Source organism: Nannobrachium achirus (assembly GCF_963921795.1).
Source record: "Nannobrachium achirus genome assembly, chromosome: 17".
NCBI lineage: Eukaryota > Metazoa > Chordata > Actinopteri > Myctophiformes > Myctophidae > Nannobrachium > Nannobrachium achirus.
The window spans coordinates 29,067,645-29,088,874 of record NC_137824.1 but is presented as its reverse complement, the minus strand read 5'-3'; the positions used below and the strand labels follow the sequence as shown (position 1 = coordinate 29,088,874).

The window sequence follows — 21,230 nt, the reverse complement described above, 5'->3', positions numbered from 1 at the left end:
GGCGGCACACATTCCCATCTAGGACCCTCTCTGAACTGAAAAGGCATTGCTTAATGCCTTTGATTGCTGTGTTAAGAGCAATGGATATTAGCCCGGCTGACTGGTGCTGCAATCTAGCCCAATCAATTCAGCATTGATCCCACTCTCCTGGCCCAGTACTTTCTCAATGTAGAGCTTCCAGCCATAGAGGCTGGCTTCGTGGAGCACTTATTTTGGTGTGGGCTAAATTCAGCTTCAACACCTCCCCCACACACACTCTCCCAAATGCTCAAACCAAGGTTTAATGAGGGAAGAAATTGGAAAATAAGCCATGAATTAGATATAGAATATACCGTGGGAGTGAAAATTAAAAGAACAGCAGTGACCATTAGAGTGGGTTGTTAAATGTTATGTGCCAGTGGATTTGATAACTGACAATAAATGCACATAATTAACATGGGCCTAAAAAGTCAGAACTCAGTTTTTTTTCTATCTTGTTTATAGATTTGTAGAGCAAGAGTGTTTCTGTTAGATTATAGATCTGGGTTTAATCTGAGATCTGTACATCTTTGTCCTTGTCTTTACCTTTGTAATCTTATTGGTCATATTGTGGCCACCAATGAATCGCATCTGTAAAATAAGAATAACGTGTGATTACTTTGTATGTTTACTCAGTAAATTGATGTGCCTTTAATTTATTGTTCTGAACTAGGTGCTACAGAGAACAATTTGTAATACATTTTGCAGTGTAGTTCTCTATTAATTTAAATGTATTCTGTGGTTTACTATGATTTTGCTTACACTGTTCTAAATTAAATTTCCATTGATTTTTGAAACTACGCACATAAGTTATGTGCAGCTGATGACGCCCACCGAGAGACTACAGATGTAAATTAGTTAATAGCTATCTCTGGTGCAATACATTTATTGTGCAATGTGCAGTCTCTGTTTGATAAAGAAAGAAATAATAGGATTTAGTCATCCACGACAGCTAATGAGGCTGGCAGCGCTTCCTCCAAAGTTCGGCAGGCTAAGGATGGAATGCACTGCATTATGATGTACCCTTGATCTGAATATACAGTGAGCTAACTGTACTGTATATTGCAGTTGCCATAACTGACCTCACCCACCATAGTTATAGTATGTACAGCAGTGGTTCCCAACATAATATTAATTGTAGGAAAAGAAAATTTTTACTCACCATAAAAATCAGTCTGTGACCCACAAATGGGTCCCGACCGATCGTTTGGGAAATGATGTGCATATTATGAGCATAGCAGGTTACAGAACAACCCTCCCAATATCCCTACTGCTACGGTTTGTTTTCCAGGACAAGGACTTTGGGAAGCAGACCTTGCACAAGGGCCACGCCAACCCACTGGCCGAGGTGACGACCAGCCTGAAGACATACCAGCACTTCACCCTGGAGAAAGCCTACCTGGGCGAGGACTTCTTCTGGGCTTTCACCCCCGTGGCCGGGGACTTTATACGGATCCGTTTTTTTACTCCGGTCCGAATCGAGAGGTGGGTATTCCCTGGGGGGTCCGCGCCTAATGAGGTTCTTCTGCTGTTTATTCGCACCAAGGGGGCTGCAGACGGTCCAAGTTCAACGTCTTTGGGCTGTTCAGAGACATGTCTGTCTGTCTGTCGCTCTGCCTGTCTACTCTCCTCCTTGTCTATCTCTTCCTTTATATGACTGGTATGTATTTTAAGAGTAATAAGCTGCGGTATGTTACATCACTGTTGGGCAGAAACCTTTTAGTTCAGATATTGGATTTTTCTGAAATTAGGCCCTATTTTATACTTTGTTGTATGTAATGTCACTCACTGTCGTGCAAAGGTAGTGAAAATAACTGATCTACAAGCTCACAATGTGTTGCATCGTGACTTGTTGTGAGCTTGTATATTATCTATTTTTGCCATGTCCAAAATAGGGACGGCAGGTTCAAAGTGGATATGTCCGTCTGTGCATTTTATAAATAATTAACCAATGAAGATTATTAAGAAATTGTCAAGTGCCTGAATCCATTGGAACACGGGTTCTTTTCCCATTTCCTGAAAAGTTACGGTATTGGACATACCGGTATACACGTTTTCTGCCCGACAGTGACAATACACTGTAAGTGTGTGTGCACTCTGCTAAGCTATTGTGGGTCCTCATTAAGGCCAGTTTCGTTAACAGATGGCCAGTGTTGCATCTTTGTCCAAGAGCATAGCTCACTAGATTCATTTAAAGAGTTCTATGTAAGCGAGGCTGAGTGGTGCTGGCCCAGTTTTGGATGACGGCCCGCTGATTAGTGGTAGAGCATAACTGAAGCTCCATGACAGATGGTTGGGGAACATGTGAACGGAGCCTGACACTTTATCCACCGCGTTGGAGGATGGAAAACATTTGGCGCGTTCCAGTTCAGGTCCAGTTCAGCTCCGTTTTAGTAGAGGCTAATTGGGTACCAGGCGGTATCATCAAGTGAAAGAGTTACATGGGTAAACTTTAATTTTTAGAGTTATTTGAGCACATGTACATTGAATTCACAGGCTATCACTGCTATACAGTGCCCAGACATGTGTTAATTGGCTTTATCTACAGGTATACTGCCTTCACTCTGGGTTTGATATAATTATGTCAGTTAAAATGCTTTGTAGGTATACACATTTATTTTTCGTCTTTCAAGACAGGTTTCTCGTCCCTCCCGTTTGTATGCAAGAGCTGACGAGAACTTCTGTGAACTATCAGATTAGGGTTATGATACTGTAACTGTCTAAGAAAGTCTCATGTTTGAATCTATGCAGTAGTTCAATGGCTGACTTTTGGATGGAATCTTTGACATTAGGCCTAAAGTGTGCAAATATATCTCCTTAAAAATAACTGTATATTGATTGGGGATTGTACTTTTATGTGTCACCATAATGTGAGGTAATATACAGTATATTTGAATCCTCTATCTATCTGTCTCTCTGTCTCTCTCACTCTCTCTCGCACGCACGCACGCACGCACGCACGCACGCACGCACACATACCCACCTGCTTCTTCATCTCGCTTTGCCTCTCTCTCCCTCTCTCCATTAGGTATTTCTTTCGGAGCGGGAACATTGAGCACCCCGGGGATAAGCTCTTTAATACCTCTGTAGAGGTGCTGCCTTTTGACGTGAGTCTGCTTGCTGTTTTTCCTTAGCCTAGTAATCATTAACATAATTGCCCATTCACTCAGACATGCCTTCCAACCGAGGTGGTAAATTATTTGCGATTGTGAGATGCGAAATTATGCAGGCACACATGACATCCTTTCACATCTTTCTCCTTGTTTATTCAGAAAAGGGCCAAATGGACACGAAGAGTGGCAACATCACAGATGATATAAAACACTCAAACAAAACAAGTGTGCAAGCAATTTGTTGCTAGCACATATAATAGGCTGTGCAAGAATCTTGAGACTATGAAGCTTAGCAGTGGAAGTAATTTTGTAGATAGAAAGCCCATACAGTAGGGAGAGCCGCCTCAATTGTAACGCTTCATAATTGTAACAAGCACATTATCTCCTGATTGGTCAATGCCATCATGACGTCATCGCATCAGTTTGTGACCAGGGCCGTAATGAACGTCTCCAGGAAGTAAGAACTATTTGTATCCAGCCTAGACCGAGTTATTGCAGAAAAACTGGCATTTCTCAAAATGCGTAAAAAATTTCACCTTGAGTATCTTTGGTCTGCAAATCTTTTCTTTAATGTTGCCGAGATAAAATCTAGATGGCTGTCTGCATGTATCTGTTCTTCATTAGTTTACATTGTTTTAACTTGCTATGCATGTTAGTTCTGTTCTGTAGGCAACGTCAAAGCAGGGGTGCCAAAACGGTTCAATTGTAACACAATTTAACATGATAATATCATATTGAAATATTTGACATATTGGCCAATATTGTGTTCAGTCAGCTGACATTCAATTACAGTGTATTTTAAGTCAGATTAGGGATGTATAACATGTTGCATTGATCAAACTTGCCATTTATTTAGGTAATCAATGTATTTTCCCATGGAATTCACTCAAACGCTTAAACTGGTACATCTTGTAATATTTAATATTTTCCTAAAGTATGATATAGTATCTTATCACACCCTTGGTATGAAAACAATGTAAAAGAGTTGCTTGAATGAAATATAATTGATTTAAACAAAAAATATTTGTTTATTAAGGTTCTTTAGCTGTGTTACATTTGTAAATCATGCTGTTACAATTAATCCCGTGTGGGCTTCAAATGTAACATCGGAACAGCGTCCACTCTCGGTTTAATAACTCATGACCTGTTTTATCAAATGAAAAACTTGAAGTGGTTTATGATAGCAGACATGTGTAAGTCCTTTGCCTGAAAATATTACATATGTAGGTGAAAGAATCTCTGAGTAAAATATTGAAATGTGAAAAACGTTACAATCGTGCAGGCTCTCCCTACATGGAGATTTCCGAAAAGATTTATTGAAAAGATTTTAAGCCTGGAACCAAGCCATCTGGGCTCCTGGTGAATCATGGCCATAAAACATTTGATTCTGTGTCAAAAGAATTAATAAACCTATTTAATAATTTTTGGTACAGAATGGTCATGATTCACCAGTAGCCTGGATGGCTTAATATAAATATTTTTGGAAATCTCTATGGGGAAAATGAATGGACTTTCTATTTGTGGAACCACAAACATCCTGCGCAAGCTGATGGACATGGAACCAGATATTTGCTAGCAGCTCATGTGAAGCTCATTAATGAAAATGTGACATGTTTTAATTAATTATATACTTACTGTATTAGTGTTGTATCCGAGACCACCTAATGTGGTCCAGACCAAAACAATGAAGAGTTCGAGTCAAGATCAAGACCAGAACATGTTAATTTAATAGTCTGGCTAAGACTTTTAAATCTTTCCACAAGAGTGCCTTGGTCTCGTACCTTTTTTGTATTATTATTTTTCTGTTATTATTCAATAATCTAAGAATGAACCTAAATATATATTGCACCCTTATTATATTGACATAAAATGTCTTAAATCTGGCAATTTTCTTGAGACTGGACTCGAGACCAGTCTCGAGTACTGCAGCCCAACCACTCATGATCCCTTGGTGCACTAAAATGCTGCACACTCAGCAAAGTAGAGAACATGCTACACACAGTGCATCCTTTCAATTGAAAATAATGAGCAAAGAAAGTCAGTGCTGTCAAGAGAGATTCCCCATGGACACACAGCCATGTAGCCATGGAAATACAGTATGGATCCATGTTAGTCGAAGGCAGATTCATTCAGTCTCCCCTCCAGAACTCTGTCTTGTGGAAAAAGCAGGCGTATGACACAGCCTCTCTGTGCGGCAGCTAGAGGACATAATAAGCCTTGCTGAAAGAGAAAGCCTCACAACGGATCAACAGAGGGACGTATTGTCGCTGTTGGGCAGAAACCTCTTATCTCCACATTTGAACTTTATATGTTTTTTCGTAAATGAATGCCCTACTTGATCATACTATACACAAAAGTAGCACACATAGACAATATACAAGCTCAAAACCTAGCATTGTGATTTTTGAGCTTGTACTACTTTTGCTATTTGTTTTATTGAATCCTGAAAAGTAATAGTTCTGGACATAATGAGGTTTCCATCCGACAGCAGCGACATGGGAAGAAGGGATGAGGAGCAGAGGGGAGAGACTGGTTGAAGGATCAAAGAGGAACGGGCGAAAAAATCATTCAGGGATGACAGACAGCCGAAGAAAGGGATAACTGACAACCCGAAAAGACATTTAGGAATAAGTGAGAGGATGAGAATAAAGAGGGCGGAAGCAGCTGCTGGAAGGTAATCAGATATGTCCTCTACTGCCAGCATCATCTGAATGGGCTCTGTTGGTGTTCTAGAGCCACAGAGTGGTTACCAGTGATGGAAGTAACTTTTTTTACTGAAGTAAAAGAGGTAGAGTAGAAAAAGTGTTCAGCAAAAGTCTCGTATTTATAAATTTACTTGAGTAAAAGTACAAAGGTATTCGACAAAGGCATCAAAATAAGTCCTCATTTTGCAGAATGTCCCTTTTCAGAATCATCATAATTTCTTTCTTTTTGTCTTTTTAGATAGGGACAGGGCATGTGGGAGAGGCACCCACACTGAGTTTAATTGATACTCAGGATTTTACAGTGGAGTGATAGAGAGATACATAATAGGGCTGCTTGTTTGTGTTGCCTTTTACAGCATAGTGTAATGAACAGCCACTGCATTATTCGTTCATGATGTGCACGCACACACACTGACACATTGGATATTTGGACTGGAAAAAGAAACTTGCATAATGGGAAGAAGGAGAGACATAAAGGACACATGAAGGAAAATAGAGAGGCAGAAAGAGAAGCGATGCATAGATGAAAGTGTCTTTTGAGACAACAGAGAGCTGCAGAGTTGTGAAGAGGAGATGAGGAGACAGAGAACATGGATTGTTATTTCAAGGGCCCCCACTTTGATGTGCATTAGCTCCATCTTATATGATTTCTCGGGGACCAAAGTGTATGCACTGTGTAATCCTCAGTGTTAATTTAACTCAGATTTACAGACAGACCCGTAAGAGTCCATTTGGTTCCTAACTATCAATAACTTTGAGCTGGTGACCCCCTGAAACTACCTCAGGGACTCCTGAGGGTCCCCAGAGACCACATTGAGATCCAGTGATTTAAGCAACAATGATTGCAATAAATGTATGCCTGTATCAATACAAATAGTATATATATTATTATAAAATGTGCACTTTAGAAGCTGGTATTGCGTGTGGTCTTATGAATACATACAGTGGGACCACAATGCTCATGTGCGATCAGTCAGTCAGTCTGTCCCTCATTCAGTCACGCCTCATGTCACGCTCCATATATGGCAAAGACAGAATTCATTTTGCAAGAGTGACTCGCTTCATGGCAACCACACTTGCAAATTAATTCTGTCCATGTCCCTTTTATGCCCAGAAATGGAGATCCCTGATGGCATCAATATTAAGCCCATATCTGGGAATGCCCATATATGGACATATTGTGTCAGTCTCATGATAACCAGTGTGGTTGTCGCGAAGCGAGTCACACTTGCAAATGAATTCCGTCCTTGTCCCTTTTTTGCCCATATATGGAGATCCCTGATGTCATCAATATTAAGCCCATTTCTGGGAATGCCCATATCTGGACATACTGTGTCAGTCTCTGTTCTTTCAGTGCGGGCGAGGTCGGCGTCTTACTGGTTAATGAAGTATTCAATCATTCAATCAATCAATCAAAAAACAAACAAACATGTTTGTATACTATTCTAAGAATGCAAGAATATTTTTTTTTGCCATTTGACCTTAAACTTAAAGCCAAAAATAGCTTATCTACATTCACAATTTGTCATGCTACGAGGCATTGTGAGCTTGTAGATTTATCTTGTGAGGACCAGGAAAATGTATCAAACCATGTCAAATTATACTATAATTGTCGGTACATTTGGCCCTCACAAATACATGCACGCGCGCGCGCACGCACGCGCACACACACACACACACACACACACACACACACACACACACACACACACACACACACACACACACACACACACACACACACACACACACACACACACACACACATACTGTACACACCACCCCTCGGTCAGAAGTGAATTACCCTGCTCCGCAGAGAGGAAATGTCATATTGTGACCAGAGAGCAATCACTTGCATGAAGACGGACATCGATTTGGGTTTTTCAGAGAACAACAAAAGAGATGAATTTACCCTTTGTAAGGTTAGAGTGCTTCATCCCTCCTGGCTGCCTCCCGGTTTTTCTGCACTGGATAAGTGAGTCAGAGACAACAGACTGTTCTGTCTTCGCACAGATAATGCCTGGTCGTGACAATGCAACAACAACGCACATGGCACAACCACTGTAGGAGCATGTACACACATGTATGCACGCACGTGCGTGCACACACACACCCACCACATTCCGGTTAAACCGTTAACCGCTTAACTACCTAGTTATTATGCTTACATTGTGTGGGTCCATTTGTGTGTGTGTGTGTGTGTGTGTGTTCACGCAGGTATTTTTGTCCCTTTCAGAATATCCAGTCAGAGAAAGAGGCCTTGAAGGAGGGAAGAGAGAAGACTCCAAAATACCACCGTACAGAAGATGGTTTCATCAGAATAGGTGAGTCAGACCACCAGGGACAATTGAATATGTGGGTGAAATTAATTCATTGTCTTTAAAAAAAAATACAGTTCCTTCACCATAGTGGCCGCAGGTTTGTTCCCTGCACCAGCGAACGTCAGTAGTCTGGGAGACGTCTCTGAACCGCAACCTGCTCACTAATTCTGATGAACCAAAATGACTGAAATCATATATTTAAAAAAGACAGATAATCAGAATGATTGTATTCACCGGGATACAGGGATTTGTCCAGGCGACATGCTGAGAGGCATGTTGACATCCTACAGAAACACAGCATAAGCTGACCTACACAGTAGAGGAACTACAGGGCTTTGAAGGTCTAAGGGTTGTGCATACAGTATGAGACGGTAGCTATAATGCACCTTACTTCATACAGTATATACTGTACTAAGAAGTTCATAAATATCAATGTACATAAAGAAAATGGACGATACATATCCCTTTGTTGACACAGTGTAGTCCATATGCTTGCTCATATGCTATATAATATACTGTATATGTTACAGTTAGATTGGGAAAAGGAAGCACTTGTTTTTGTTCACCTGGATGTGGAAGAAGTTCACCTGGATGTGGAAGAAGCCCATGCATTAGTCCCACGCTGGTGAATGCTAACTTGGTGAATGCTGCTATGCCTAAACCTAACTCTAACCCTAACCTCAGTAAAACTATGCCTAAACCTAACCCTAACCTCAGTAAAACTATGCCTAATCCTAACCATAACCTCAGTAAAACTATGCCTAAACCTGTTCTTTCGTTTTTTGTTTTTTTTCAATTTTTTTACTGACTATATCTACTGCATAGTACTGTGTTCTATTCGTCTGTCATTCAATGTTATATGAGATACTTTAATGGTTTCCTGTGGAAATAAACTTAGTCTTTTCTAGGATCTCCTTTTAGTAGACCTTGTACCAGTGAACTGTACCGTCATGAAACTGTACCTTTTTCTATGCAAACTTCTAATAAAGTCTTCAATCAAATCAATCAAACCCTAACCCTAACCTCAGTAAAACTATGCCTAAACCTAACTCTAATCCTAACCTCAGTCAAATTATTCCTAGTTCCCCGAAGGAGGCACCGCCTGCTCCACCTTGTGCCCAAAAACGAGCGCTCCTGTTCTCAATCTAACTGAATCTCAAACTAACTGTGACATATATATATGCATAAAATATAGACTGTATTGCATACTACTCTATATTACATTACACCGTATGTATTTAATATCTAAATACATTCATATCAAGCACTGCCTCAAGCATGGATATATTGTAGGATCTGCGCCTGTCCACAACCAGACAAACGGCACCCAATGAGCTGACAGCCTCGACCGTAATAGAAATGATGTCATGTGTTTTTAGCAGGGTGAATCATCCATTCCAGAATGTGCAGCCTACATTCTTTTTCTTTTGTTTTCATCCACCCATTATTTAATGTTCAAGCGAGCCCACTGCCAGTTTACTGTCAATATTCCAGGATGACCTCCCACTTGGGTAATGACGCCCCCTGGCGATCATTCAGAGAAACTACTTCAGCTCCCGTAAGTAGGTAGGAAGGGCCTGTCACTCAAACCGGAGTGACCCGCCTCCAGGCTATATAAACCCCCGGAGGCGGAAGTAACATCCTCTTTTCACTCTCTGCGATATCACATTCAGATAAGTTGAAACTCAGCCTTTGTATTATTATTCTTCGCGCATTAGCCTAAAGCGGTGGCATTGGAGTCGCCCACTGGCGAGTGTTGAATTAACCCGTACTTAAGAATACTTATTCTTGTTCCGTCCTAAATCGACGGTTATTTCCTTTTATAACAAAGGATTATTACTGCTTGTTCAGGCCTTCGCCGAAGCAAGCGTGGCATAGCATTAGCCGTTAGCTTGTTAGCTCGTCTGCTATTGTTAACGTTAGCTACACTGCTTACCGCTTGTTCAGGCCCTGCCCGAATCAAGCGTGGCCTAGCCTTAGCCGTTAGCTTGTTAGCTCGTCTGCTTCTGGTTAACTCTACCTACAGTGCTTCGCCATGGATCCTCTGGCCTTCCTGCCGAGGCAATGTCCAGGCTGTCCAGGACTCATCGACGGACAGGATCTTCACCATCTCTGTGTCGGCTGCATGGGCGTTGCACACGCCTTCTCTGCACTGAGTCCTCAGGGGAGAGCAGGACCTTTCTGTGACTGCTGCGTGGCCTACGACCACGATGTACTGATACACCGGTTCTACCTAGCCAGGGCAGGCCTCGGGGCCTGCGCTCCACCAGGTGGGTCCACTGCTCTCAACCCCACAGCCCAGTCTTTCCTTCCCCAGGCGGCCCGCACCGTTGGTCAAGGTGCGGCGCTGCCTTCCGGAGATTCGCTTGGCAATCAGCGCGCCATTCCAAGTCAAGATGGCGCCGTGCTACATGAGACACCGCCTGCCGCGCAACCGACCGCAGCTAGCTCCACTGTCACTGGAGCTGGCGGGTCTGGTGAAGTCGCCGCTAAGAAGGCGACCAAGAAGGCTAACATCCAGAAATCTCCGGTAGCCTTTTCCCCTTCGGGCGCGGTGCCCAAAAAGAAACGCTTGGATGTGACCGTCGGGGACGTCCCCCTCGACGTGAGCATCACCAAAACAGTCCAGACCTTCAGGCGAGAGTCGGACCTGAGCTCCTGTCAGAGCGAGGGTTCTGGTTCTGAATACTCTGGATACACGGCCGAGGAGGAGGAGGACTCCGTCGAGGACGAGGGTTCTCGACTCACGGTCACTGTGAAAGGTAATGCCCCTGCGGCTCCAGCACGTCAACTGGACGCCGCAGGGAGCTCCCAGGCCTCCTCAGGCACCACTGCCCCTCCACCCGCCAGTCAAGCGAGTGAAGCGGGAGCAGAGGACGTCGATTCTGCAGCAGAAATGCTGGATCATCTCACAGTCTACATGAGAGCTCTGGCCAGAGTTGGAGAGGAGTTGCCACCTCCTCTCCCCTCTGAAGAGGCCGAGGATGATGACGAAATGCCCGGGCAGGAGCCTTCGGTTCCCGCCCCGTATGTCCTCTCCAGGCTGCCGCTGGTGAAAGGCTTCACCAAGGCCCTCCATTCCTCATGGAAGACACATAAAGACCCCAGGAAGCTGCCTTTTTCTGTGTTGGATTTGGTGGGCGGTGCGGAGGCAGGCATGTCCACCTGCCCTAACCTGGACCACCTGTTGGCACAATCTTTTCTGAGTTCCGTCAGACCCCAGTACAAAGATGTAGGCACAGCTAAAAACGGGCCGTTTGTTGGCCCCGTCGGCACCAACCCGCCGGGGTTCACTGTCCTGGAGGACAAGCTACAGTCGGACAGGGCTCGTAACGCCTACCGGTCCGCTGCTCTGGCCGCTAAGGACCTGAATCTGATCCAGCTCTTGCTCGCTTCCACCAAGGACCTGGTCAAAGGTCTGCCCACGGGGGAGCACACAGCTGAACTGAACACTCTATTTGACATCATGCTGAAGGTCAATTGGCATGCGGTTAAGTGGATGGGCAGGTCCATGGACTACAACCTCCAGTCTGAGAGAGCCCGCTGGCTCGACTATGTCGACCTCGAGCCTAAGAGGGACGTGGGCGAGAAGCCTCTAGGTCCTCGCGGGGAGATGTACAAGTCTCTCATAAACATGGAGAACAGTCCCACCACCCTCATGGGTGGGGGCTTGGAGCTGCTGCAGGGTAGAGTTACCTTCTTCAAGGCGGCTAAGGACATCGTCGAGTCCACCACAGTGCCACAGGATGAACCGCAGCAAGCTAGGAGGACGTCCCGCTCCTCCCGCGCCAAGGAAAGGGGCCGCTCTGCTTCTTTTAAGAAGCACTCGTCTTCCTCCAGGGGAGCCTCTGCAGCCAGGGCGCCTGACAGGCCCCGCAGCAAGGCTGTGGTTCCCGAGCGCGCTCAGCCGCGCCGCCCGTCCAAGGATGGCAGGCAGCAGTCTTCATACCGCGGTGGCCGCGGTAGGGGACAGCGCAAATGACACTTTGAAGAGGGGAATTGTGCTGGGGCGGGGGTCCGTGGTGTCTCTCGGTCCCCCTCCCCCCAAACGAGGGCGTTTTTCGGTACCCCGTGTCGGGGAAATGAAAATGTTAATTTTGATGCCTCCTGTGTCGACAATAAACATGTTGAAAGAGCAAAGTCTGTCTCTGTCCAACTCTCTCGCACTAGCACAGACGACCCCATCGTGCATGCCTCCTGTAGTAATGATGAAGTCCTGTCAGGACTCGATAATCAATCACAGGTTTTATCAGAATCCAGTAATGTTAATGTCAAACAATTATGTGGTTCCTCAAGCGCGCGAGGGGGATATCCCTCGCGTCGACAATATGAATCCTTTATGCATGCCTCCTGTAAGAATGATGGAGTCCCGTCAGGACTCTTTAATCAGTCAGAGGTTTTATCAGCAACCAGTAATGTTAACGTCAAACAATTATATGGTTCCTCATGCGCGCGAGTGGATTTTCCCTCGCGTGAGCGATGCTATGAATTTAACCTTGAGTCAGAAATTCTGTCGGCCTACTATGAGCCCGGGTCAAGGGACAAGCATAAAGGCCTTAGAGCAGGTATTAAACGTAAAAGTTCCTCTCCTGTCAGGGGAGAATGCTTTAGTTGTGGGCGAGTCTGTTTATCAGTCGAATCGCTTTGCTCTTCCTGTCGCTCTATCGAGCGAAAACCGAACGCTTCCGGTTTCACCGGATACGGATTCGCTAGCTCCCCGCTTCCGGTCCGGCCGCAAAAGAGCTCCGCTAGTCAAGCGGTACAATCAGAAGGTGTTCCCACCTTGCGGCCTATTGAACCCCCGCGCTCCGCATCCGGGTGTTCCGGATACGGATACGCAGGTTCCCCACTTCCGGTCCCGCCGCAAAATAGCTCCGCTAGTCAAGCGGTACAACCAGAAGGTGTTTCCGCCATGCGGCCTATTGAACCCTTGCGCTCCGCATCCGGTCGTTCCGGATACGGATACGCAGGTTCCCCACTTCCGGTCCGGCCGCCAAAAAGCTCCGCCGTCACGGAAGCACAGTGGTGGGGTTTCTCTCGCTCAAAACACGCTAGCACGCTGTGCGCGCCAGTGGAAGTTATGCAACCCGAGCCATTGGGTATTTCGAACGATAACCAGGGGTTACAGGTTACAGTTCGCAGATATACCCCCGCTTTCGAGCAGGGTTATTCATACCAGAGCACGTGGTTTAAAAGCAAGTCTTTTGAGAGAAGAGATCAGCTCATTGCTAAGCAAGGGTGCTATAGTGGAGCTGGACAGGACCCAATCCCGCATGGGATTTTGGAGCCGTTATTTCCTGGTGCCCAAAAAGGGGGGGGGGCTACGTCCCATCCTGGACCTAAAGGCACTAAACGTGTACCTGAAGAAGTACGTTTTCAGGATGCTAACAGTACCCACCATGTTACGGTCGGTCAGGCAAGGGGATTTCCACTGTTCAGTGGATCTGAAGGATGCTTATCAGCACGTCCAGATTTATCCCCCACACAGGAAATTCCTTCGGTTCGCCTTCGAGGGTCGCCTGTACGAGTATACAGTACTCCCTTTCGGTCTGTCACTGAGCCCGAGGGTTTTCGTGAAAGTGACCGAAGCAGCCATCGCCCCGCTGAGACAGCAGGGCGTCAGGTTGGCGACGTACATCGACGATTGGATGATTTCAGCGAGCTCCGCCCACGAAGTGGCGCGTCACACACAAGTGGTTTTGGCTCACCTGAAGGCCTTAGGTTTCATAGTCAACCACGGCAAGAGCATGCTGACTCCAGCAAGTCGTCTTACATTCATTGGGGTCCTTCTGGACTCATCCGACATGTCGGCCCGTCTCTCAGAGGAGAGGGTGGACAGGTTTCGGGAATGTCTCGACTCCTTTCAAGTGGGCCAGGAGGTCACTTACAGGAGTTGCATGGTACTGACGGGAATGATGGCTTCCGCAGTACATCTGTTGCGTTTGGGCAGGTTTCATATGAGACCTTTTCAAAGATGGATGTTATCCCTCGGGATCCCGCCCTCCTTGAAGTACAAGAAGGTTACGGTTTCCCCTTCCTGCGCGATCGCCCTGTCTCCGTGGCTGGTGGAGGGATTCCTCACCAGCGGAGTCTCGATTGGCGAGGTGGTTTCCCACAAGTCGATCACGACAGACGCCAGTCTCAGTGGATGGGGAGCCACTTTCGAGGGGCGCACAGCGCAGGGGCTTTGGCCTCTGGAGATGAGGGGTCGTCACATCAACTATTTGGAGTTGATGGCTATACTCCTGGCGCTCAAGCATTTCGAGCCTTGGATTTTGCATTGTCACGTCCTGGTCAGGACAGACAATACGACGGCCATGTTTTATGTCAACAAACAGGGGGGCCTGTCGTCGTTGCCACTGGACCGTCTGGCTCGAGAATTGACGGTTTGGTGCTTGTCGCGCCTCAAGTCGATCAGGGCCTCACACGTCCCAGGTCTCCTCAACAGCGGAGCAGATCTCCTGTCCAGGGGAGGTCCTCGCTACGAGGATTGGTCTCTCCACCCCAGGGTGGTGAGCCAGATTTTTCGCAAGTTTGGTCAGCCAGTGGCGGACCTGTTTGCGTCAGCGGAGAATACGAAGTGTCCGTTGTTCTTCGCGGTGAAGGGCAGTCCTCCCTTGGGGTTGGACGCCTTAGCGCACACGTGGCCGAGAGGTCTACTGTACGCGTTTCCTCCCTTCGACTTAATCCGACCCACTCTGGAGAGAGTCAGGAGGTTCGGTCTGGAGATGCTCCTGGTGGCCCCCTACAAGGGCACGTGGAGATCGGCGATCGCCCCTCTCCTTTGCGAACCGGGTTGGCAGCTGCCTCGGTGCAGGGACCTGTTGAGTCAGGCCAGGGGGGAGATCTTCCACCAAGACCTGCAGGTCCTAGACCTGTGGGTTTGGCACGTGAAAGGTTAAACCTGCTGGCAGCCGGTTTTTCTTCTGAAGTGGTTTATACCATTCAGAGTGCTAAGGCGCCCTCTACGAGGGCGTCTTATGATGGAAGGTGGAATGCCTTTGAGGACTGGTGTGAGTCGCGTGTTCCACCTGTGGTGGCTCATGTGGCGTCAGCCCAGGAAATTCTGGAATTTATGCAGAACCGCTTGAGAAGTGGTCTAGCATTTTCTACCCTTAGGGGGTATTTGGCGGCTATTAATGCCTGTCACCTGGGGGTGGCGGGCAAGGCACCTTCTAAAGTCCCGGAGGTCATCAAGTTCATGCAAGGAGTTGAACGTTTGAGGCCGGTGACTAGGTCTTTGTTCCCAGTTTGGGATCTGCAGGTGGTTCTAGGGGGCCTATGTCGGGCTCCCTTTGAGCCGCTTGTAGGGATGCCTTTGAAACTTTTGAGTTTCAAGACGGCTCTTTTGCTGGCTTTGGCCACGGCTAAAAGAGTTGGTGACCTGCAAGCTCTCTCGGTGTCTGCGGAGTGCATGCAGTTTATGAACAATGATCTCAAGGTGTTGCTCAAGCCTCATCTTAAGTTTGTTCCTAAGAACATGGTGGTTCCTAAGGAGCCTGTTGTTCTTCTGGCTTTTCATCCTCCTCCGTTTGTCTCGGTGGAGGATGAACGGCTGAATTGCCTTTGTCCTGTCAGGGCATTGAAGGCCTACTGTGACAGGACTGCTGGTTCTAGAGCTTCTTCTCAGCTCTTTGTAGAAATGGGCAATGTTCTTGTCAGAAAGCCGGTGTCTAGACCCACTCTTTCGAGGTGGATTGTGGATGCTATTAGGCTGGCTTACTCTAGTGCGGGTGTGGAAGTGCCGGCGGCACTTAAAGCCCATAGCACTAGAGGTGTGGCTACTTCGTGGGCACTGGCAAAGGGAGTCTCCGTTCAGGAGATTTGTGTTTCGGCGAATTGGTCTTCGCCTTCTACCTTTGCAGCCTACTATCACCTGGATATCGAATCCTCTTCGCTAGCGCATTCGGTTCTGGGTGCAGTTGCCTCCTCTACGTCATAGAGGAGTCGGATCTTCCCCTCCCACAGGTGGGCATGTAGCCACCTGGGGTACTTTGGGGGGACCCTGTGTTTTCCTTATATAGTGTGTCTTACTTATAAGGTGGACTTGTCCTTTTCATTTAGTTGAATGAGGCGGACTTCGGTCTGTCAGGGTCTCTCTTTATTTTCTCATGCCTTCACACCCAGGTCCGGTGGGCCTGGGACCTTCTGGGTGATGGGTCACGCCCGTTTGGGCTGTGCTCACCCGTATGAGGGGTGTGTGGGGGTATGAGAGTAGGTTGTGGCTTAGAGGGGAGTTTAAGAATCCCAAGTGGGAGGTCATCCTGGAATATTGACAGTAAACGGTAGGTTCCGTACGGAACCATTGTTTACTTAGATATGGAAGGATGACCTCCCACGTAATGCCCCTCTGTTTCACTGAATGTGGCAGAGAGTGGTATTAAGAGGATGTTACTTCCGCCTCCGGGGGTTTATATAGCCTGGAGGCGGGTCACTCCGGTTTGAGTGACAGGCCCTTCCTACCTACGTTAGTACGGGAGCTGAAGTAGTTTCTCTGAATGATCGCCAGGGGGCGTCATTACCCAAGTGGGAGGTCATCCTTCCATATCTAAGTAAACAATGGTTCCGTACGGAACCTACCGTTACAACTTAATGAGGACACAGTCCTCGCACACGCATGCAAATGAAGTGACACGCAAGCACAGACATGCGTGAATTCGCACTGCGCAGGCACACAGTCAGCACACATGCATAGATGTGTGTACAGTAAGTACATGCACATAAACATATAATTGGGTGACCATATTTTTTAACACCCAAACCGGGTCCCTTTACCAACTGAAGTGGTAAACACCATTAGACACATTGTGAGCTTGTAGATAGGATTTATTATTTTCATCAGAATGGGGATAATTATTTGAGTGCTTAGCACAAACCTGTCAACAGAACAGAACATGGTAAACATCTGTGTAAGCGCTCAAAACAAGTATTATTATCTTAATTGTGGTAGAAACCGGGACAATTTGGTAGTGAAATTTAGATTTTTACAGACATTTGTCTGGACGTGGGACACCCAGCTTGAAATGGGGACAATCCCAGCCGAACCGCGACGTCTGGTCACTGTAACATAATATGCACCTCCACCTCCACTGGTAATGGCCACTTAGGCAGCGAATGAATGGATGGGCAGAGTAATTGACTGCGGCGTTGGCATTCTGAAGCAGAGTTTTAACATGGATGTAGGTTTTAAGGGGTCAGCAGTAGCCAAAGAATAAGGGAGAATAGTGCGGCCAGCCATAGCCAGTTAAAGTACACAGAAGGATGGAACGCACAAACAAGGGAAGGAAGGAAAGAATGGAAGTTGTTTTCAAAATGTGAGCCGAGACATTTAATGTGTCATTGATGTCTCCTTGCTGTTGCGGGAAGAATCACTCTCCTCGCTCTCCCGCTTATCCCCTTGAAAAAGAAACTTGGCCTGACATCATAAATTCCGACAAGCGTTTTATCCTGTTCATAAATTTTTCAGGACATCCCAGTGGAATCAATAGCAATCTGGCACAGCTTCAGATTGGGAGGCAATCTATTAATTTCACTGTATCGCTTTCAAATGTTGGCCCGGGCACTGTTCTCTGTCCTGCGTCGTTGCATATTCGTTTTCTGTAACTTAAACCACAGAACTCTCTCCTTCTCTCCAAACATTGCAAAACAAGATTACAACCAGCTACAACCGTGTTGTCCCGGTGTATTTCTGAACAGAAACACACACAGAGGGACTAGGAAAATGTTGGGAGTATTTTTTTAAGCTCTACCATGACAACCCAATGAGTGGGTGTAGTCTGCTGTCTATTATTGATTCTTAGTTTCATGTGCTACACCCTAAGAACTGTTGAGTCTTAATTACAAATAAGCTTTGTATAGTTGAATGAAGACCTCTATACTGGTGGGTTTTCATGCACAGCGACAGGTACCCATTTGACTTGATGATCATGTTTGCCTATTGTTTACTGGGCGTGTCGATAGATTTTCACAGGCTATTGATCCTATTGATTTGACATCTGCATCCCTCTCTCTTCCAGGAATATTCCAGAATGGGATTGCGGAGGGGGAGGTGGACCCCACCTTTGGCCCCTTGGAAGCCCTTCGTCTCTCTGTCATGACTGACTCCCCAGTTTGGGTCATCCTTAGTGAGGTGAGACCCCCAGGCTAGATGGTTAACCAGTGGCTTCTAACAAATTGCAGCCACTGGTTGAACAGGTTGACCACTGATTTGTCTTTCATGCCATCTGAAGGCTTCAGCTACACATTTAAAATAAGATAACATAACATAAACCTCTGTTGATCCTCGGAGGGAAATGCAGGTGTCATAGCAGCAACAGCAGCGAGAACGAATTGGGGTTCGGTGGTGATCAAACTTGTTGAAAAAACAGGCTCAGCTTGTTTGCACGTTGGAGTCCCACCGCCCCTCCTGAGCTTCGGGCTGTTTTTATTGAATTGGGCGTTTTTTAAGTTGAGATAGAGTGATTGATTGGGCTGCAAACTGTCTATCTGATCTGGTAACACTGCCTGTAGCCTACCCTCTATTCTGTCCCTTGCCGCCCATAGCTCCTTCTTCAGTTCCTCCTCCAATATCCCTGCCTTGAAAGCCCTCTTCATTGCTTTAGTTAGGACACAACATCTAAACTAGACTTTTGTAATGCCATGTTGTTCATGTGTCTTTCTACTTACTTGGATAAAGTAGAATCTGTGCATAGATTCTAAAGGATCTTCTGTTCTCCAAGAAGATTTGTTTCCTTCTTTATCACATCTCTCCCCCCATATGTTACAAAATGTGTTTTGATTTTTTCACTGTCAAGTTCCAACACCATTCTTCTGATCTTCATTCGCTCTCCCTTTCATCCTTTTTACTCATAGATATTCATCAAGAAAGCAGAGTGAACGTGAGCCCCACCCCCACCTCATCCCTCGTAGCAATACCTCAGACACCAACCAACCGTTCAGCAGAGCAGAACGGGGCCTTGGCAGCAGCCCTCCAGACCCTCCCTGGCATAGTGGCTTCCTGCTAATGAGTTTTTCCCCCAGTGTGGCTCAAGGGCGCCACTCACGGGCTAGATCTTGCTACTGCAGGGTTGAAAAGAAATGAAGAACTAGATGGAGGAGACAGCCTGCTCTTGGATGATTCATTGACTGGTCGAAAACTTCTTCACAGAAGGGCCTGGAATGCACGACATGACACGCAAAAATTGATTCACAGTTGACGCTGTATCGAGTGAAAAAGAAATCTGTATTTATATGTACATAAGGCGTTATGTTGAAAACACTGGTAATTGTCAAACAGCTATGGCGAGATTGCCTTGCTCCCTTTGATGAGGTTCTGACAATGAAATAGCTGCTTTCAAATCAAAGACTTTGCCTTTTTTTGTTTGTTTTTGTCAGACACAGATTTCTCCCCGGGCTGATATTCATACTGGAACAGTTCACTGTCTGGGTCATTTTACTCAAGGCTGTCCCACAAATATACTCTAGAAATAACCCTGTATGTGGATATATGCATATAAATGTACACACAATCATATGAATGATCTCTCTAAGTGTGTTGATATGTATATATAAATGCAGTTTTTATACCAAACAGTCAGGAAGCTGCAGTAGGCTTGTAGTCTTGGGAAATAGACCGTATAGCCAAGAATGTGCACAAAACAAGTTGTGTGTATCCACTATAAGTCTTACAGACAGGAGAAAGCTGGAGCCCATGTAGTAAGAACAAAATGCATCTGTTTTGGTTTGAGATATGATGGATCATCTTTGCTAACATTGCCCCACCCGCCATTTGTTGGTTATCAATTTGCCTTAATGTGACATGAGCGAGCCCATTTTGCGGGATAAATCAATGTGTGCAAAGAACAGATGCAACAGTTGTGATTGCATTAAGGAGACAGACCGAAAGATTGGCATCTCGATAGAGGAACAGGAAACATCAATCTCACAAATTTCTCGATCTGTTTTCTGTCTGGGCACAGCAAATGTAAACCTGCTCCACTGAATGGACAGTACCCTGAACAGATTTAATCAAACTGAAAGATGTAGCAGTAACCAAAACTCAGAATCATATTCCCATACCCATACCTCTGACCTGCTCAAAGAGTTACTCATCTATCACCGTAGCTTGAAACTACTGATAACTGGTGTTTTGTTTTATTTTTATTATTATTTAAATTCTTTATTTTTGTTGAACAAATCAGTGAAGGTAATTTGTTGTCCCCTGGTGGTGGCCACCTATACACCCACTTGTGGCTATTGGAGCTGGAGCAACACTCTACACTGACTGGTTGCAGTGGAGTGTTCCACTCTAACACGGCGATGACACGGCACTCAATTTTCTATGGAATGTTTCATTCCATTTTTATTTTTCCTCTTCAATCTCTTCCACACACTTGGTTAATATGATTTCAAATGCCATTGTTTTCAGACACACACTGTGCACCACCTCCACCCAATATAGCTGCCCCTCCCAATTACAATGTAGTGTTTGGCTTACTGTGTTGTCGGTGGGACTGGTTAGTATGGCAGCAAGAACCTCAGCGCCTGTTATTGAATTCATACTGTAAAATCTTGGGTGTTCGTTTAACTCACTGAGAGTGTACAAATTTAAAAAGAACATTTGTAAACTCTGAGTTACAAATGGATAGATGAACACTGAGAATTTTACTGTGCAATGTGGAAAACAATAGCTTCCGTTGAGTTGTGAGCACACATTGGTTAAGCAGAGAGTTTTACCTAGTATGCTAGCGTTTTACTTAACGCTAGCCAAAACTGGGGGCTGTGCCAAACATACTTTGTCTCCAGACACTCATTTGAGGTGGTCAGTGTGCTTGTACAACGTATAGTAGGTACATGGACTGGAGGAGTATGGGCAATAGTGCAACAATTGGTTAATCAAATGAACTGTGGGCCTACCCCATGATTCTCTAACCTGCCTATACCAAGAAAAATACAGAGGTTTTTTCTTGTAAGATGCACTGGAATGCATTGCTATTATCTTGTGTTGTATTTTGTATCATTTAGATAAACTATATTTAATGATGTTACCTTCTATCCAATCTGTGAATTGTAATAAAGACAGAATTTGAAATGGA

At 45.7% G+C, this 21,230-nt stretch overlaps 1 protein-coding gene across 1 annotated transcript in view; it reads left to right on the top strand.

Moving 5' to 3' along the window:
- mgat4b (alpha-1,3-mannosyl-glycoprotein 4-beta-N-acetylglucosaminyltransferase B) overlaps window positions 1-21,230 on the top strand; it is a 196,919-nt gene extending 175,689 nt beyond the window's left edge. Inside the window, exons 11-15 of the mRNA XM_080745815.1 lie at window positions 1,310-1,503; window positions 3,047-3,125; window positions 8,073-8,160; window positions 18,174-18,286; window positions 19,009-21,230. Coding sequence (XP_080601941.1) covers window positions 1,310-1,503; window positions 3,047-3,125; window positions 8,073-8,160; window positions 18,174-18,286; window positions 19,009-19,032 — 498 coding nt within the window. The 3' untranslated portion in view covers window positions 19,033-21,230. The remainder of the gene's footprint in view (window positions 1-1,309; window positions 1,504-3,046; window positions 3,126-8,072; window positions 8,161-18,173; window positions 18,287-19,008) is intronic.